General features: G+C 54.0%; 1 protein-coding gene across 1 annotated transcript in view; it reads right to left on the minus strand.

Annotated features, from left to right (window-relative positions):
• AP2S1 (adaptor-related protein complex 2 sigma 1 subunit) overlaps window positions 1-688 on the minus strand; it is a 1,235-nt gene extending 547 nt beyond the window's left edge. The window contains exons 1-3 of the mRNA XM_014961118.1: window positions 546-688; window positions 219-332; window positions 4-97 (exon numbers count right to left, since the gene is read on the minus strand). Coding sequence (XP_014816604.1) covers window positions 4-97; window positions 219-332; window positions 546-638 — 301 coding nt within the window. The 5' untranslated portion in view covers window positions 639-688. The remainder of the gene's footprint in view (window positions 1-3; window positions 98-218; window positions 333-545) is intronic.
• Between the last annotated feature and the right edge of the window lie 6 nt (window positions 689-694).

Consider the following 694-nt stretch of genomic DNA (forward strand, 5'->3'; position numbering starts at 1 on the left):
TACCCCCCCAGTATCCCCTGGACCCCCTTTTCCTCACCTTGTAGAAGTTGAAGACCAAGTCGAGCTCGCAGACGTTGTGGAAATACTCATTGAGGACCTGGGAGGGAGGGAGGGGCAGGATGTGTGGCCAGGCGATAACGAGGGGACGTTCGTTAGCGCGGCTGCAGTAATTAAAAGCCAGGGAAAGTGGCGGGGGGAGGCAGGGGATGTCTCCTCACCTCCACGAAGTTGTGGATGGCTTCGAGGTAAGCGAGGTTGTTGTCGGTGACATCCACGCAGATGCAGAAGTAAAGCCCCGCGTAGCGCCGGTAGATGATCTTGAAGTTGCGGAACTGGGAAAGGAGGATTTTTGGGGAAAAAAATAAAATAACAAAAATAAAATGAAAAAAAAAAAAAAAGGGGAACTGGAAGGACTGGGAGAAGCAGGACGCAGCCCCAGCACGGCCGGAAACCCGGACTCGAGGTCGATCCCAGAGCTCCCAGCCTCATTTCCTGGATAAGGGGCAAAAAATAAATTAAAAAAGGGAGGGATTTGGGGCCGTTACCTCCACAAAATTGGTGTGTTTGGCGTCGCGGACGGTGACGACGGCGTGAACCTCCTCGATCAGCTTCTGCTTCTCGTCGTCGTCGAACTGCATGTACCACTTGGCCAGGCGGGTCTTCCCCGCCCGGTTCTGGATCAGGATGAAGCGGA

Source organism: Calidris pugnax, unplaced genomic scaffold (assembly GCF_001431845.1).
Source record: "Calidris pugnax isolate Ruff unplaced genomic scaffold, ASM143184v1 scaffold564, whole genome shotgun sequence".
NCBI classification, from domain to species: Eukaryota; Metazoa; Chordata; class Aves; order Charadriiformes; family Scolopacidae; genus Calidris; species Calidris pugnax.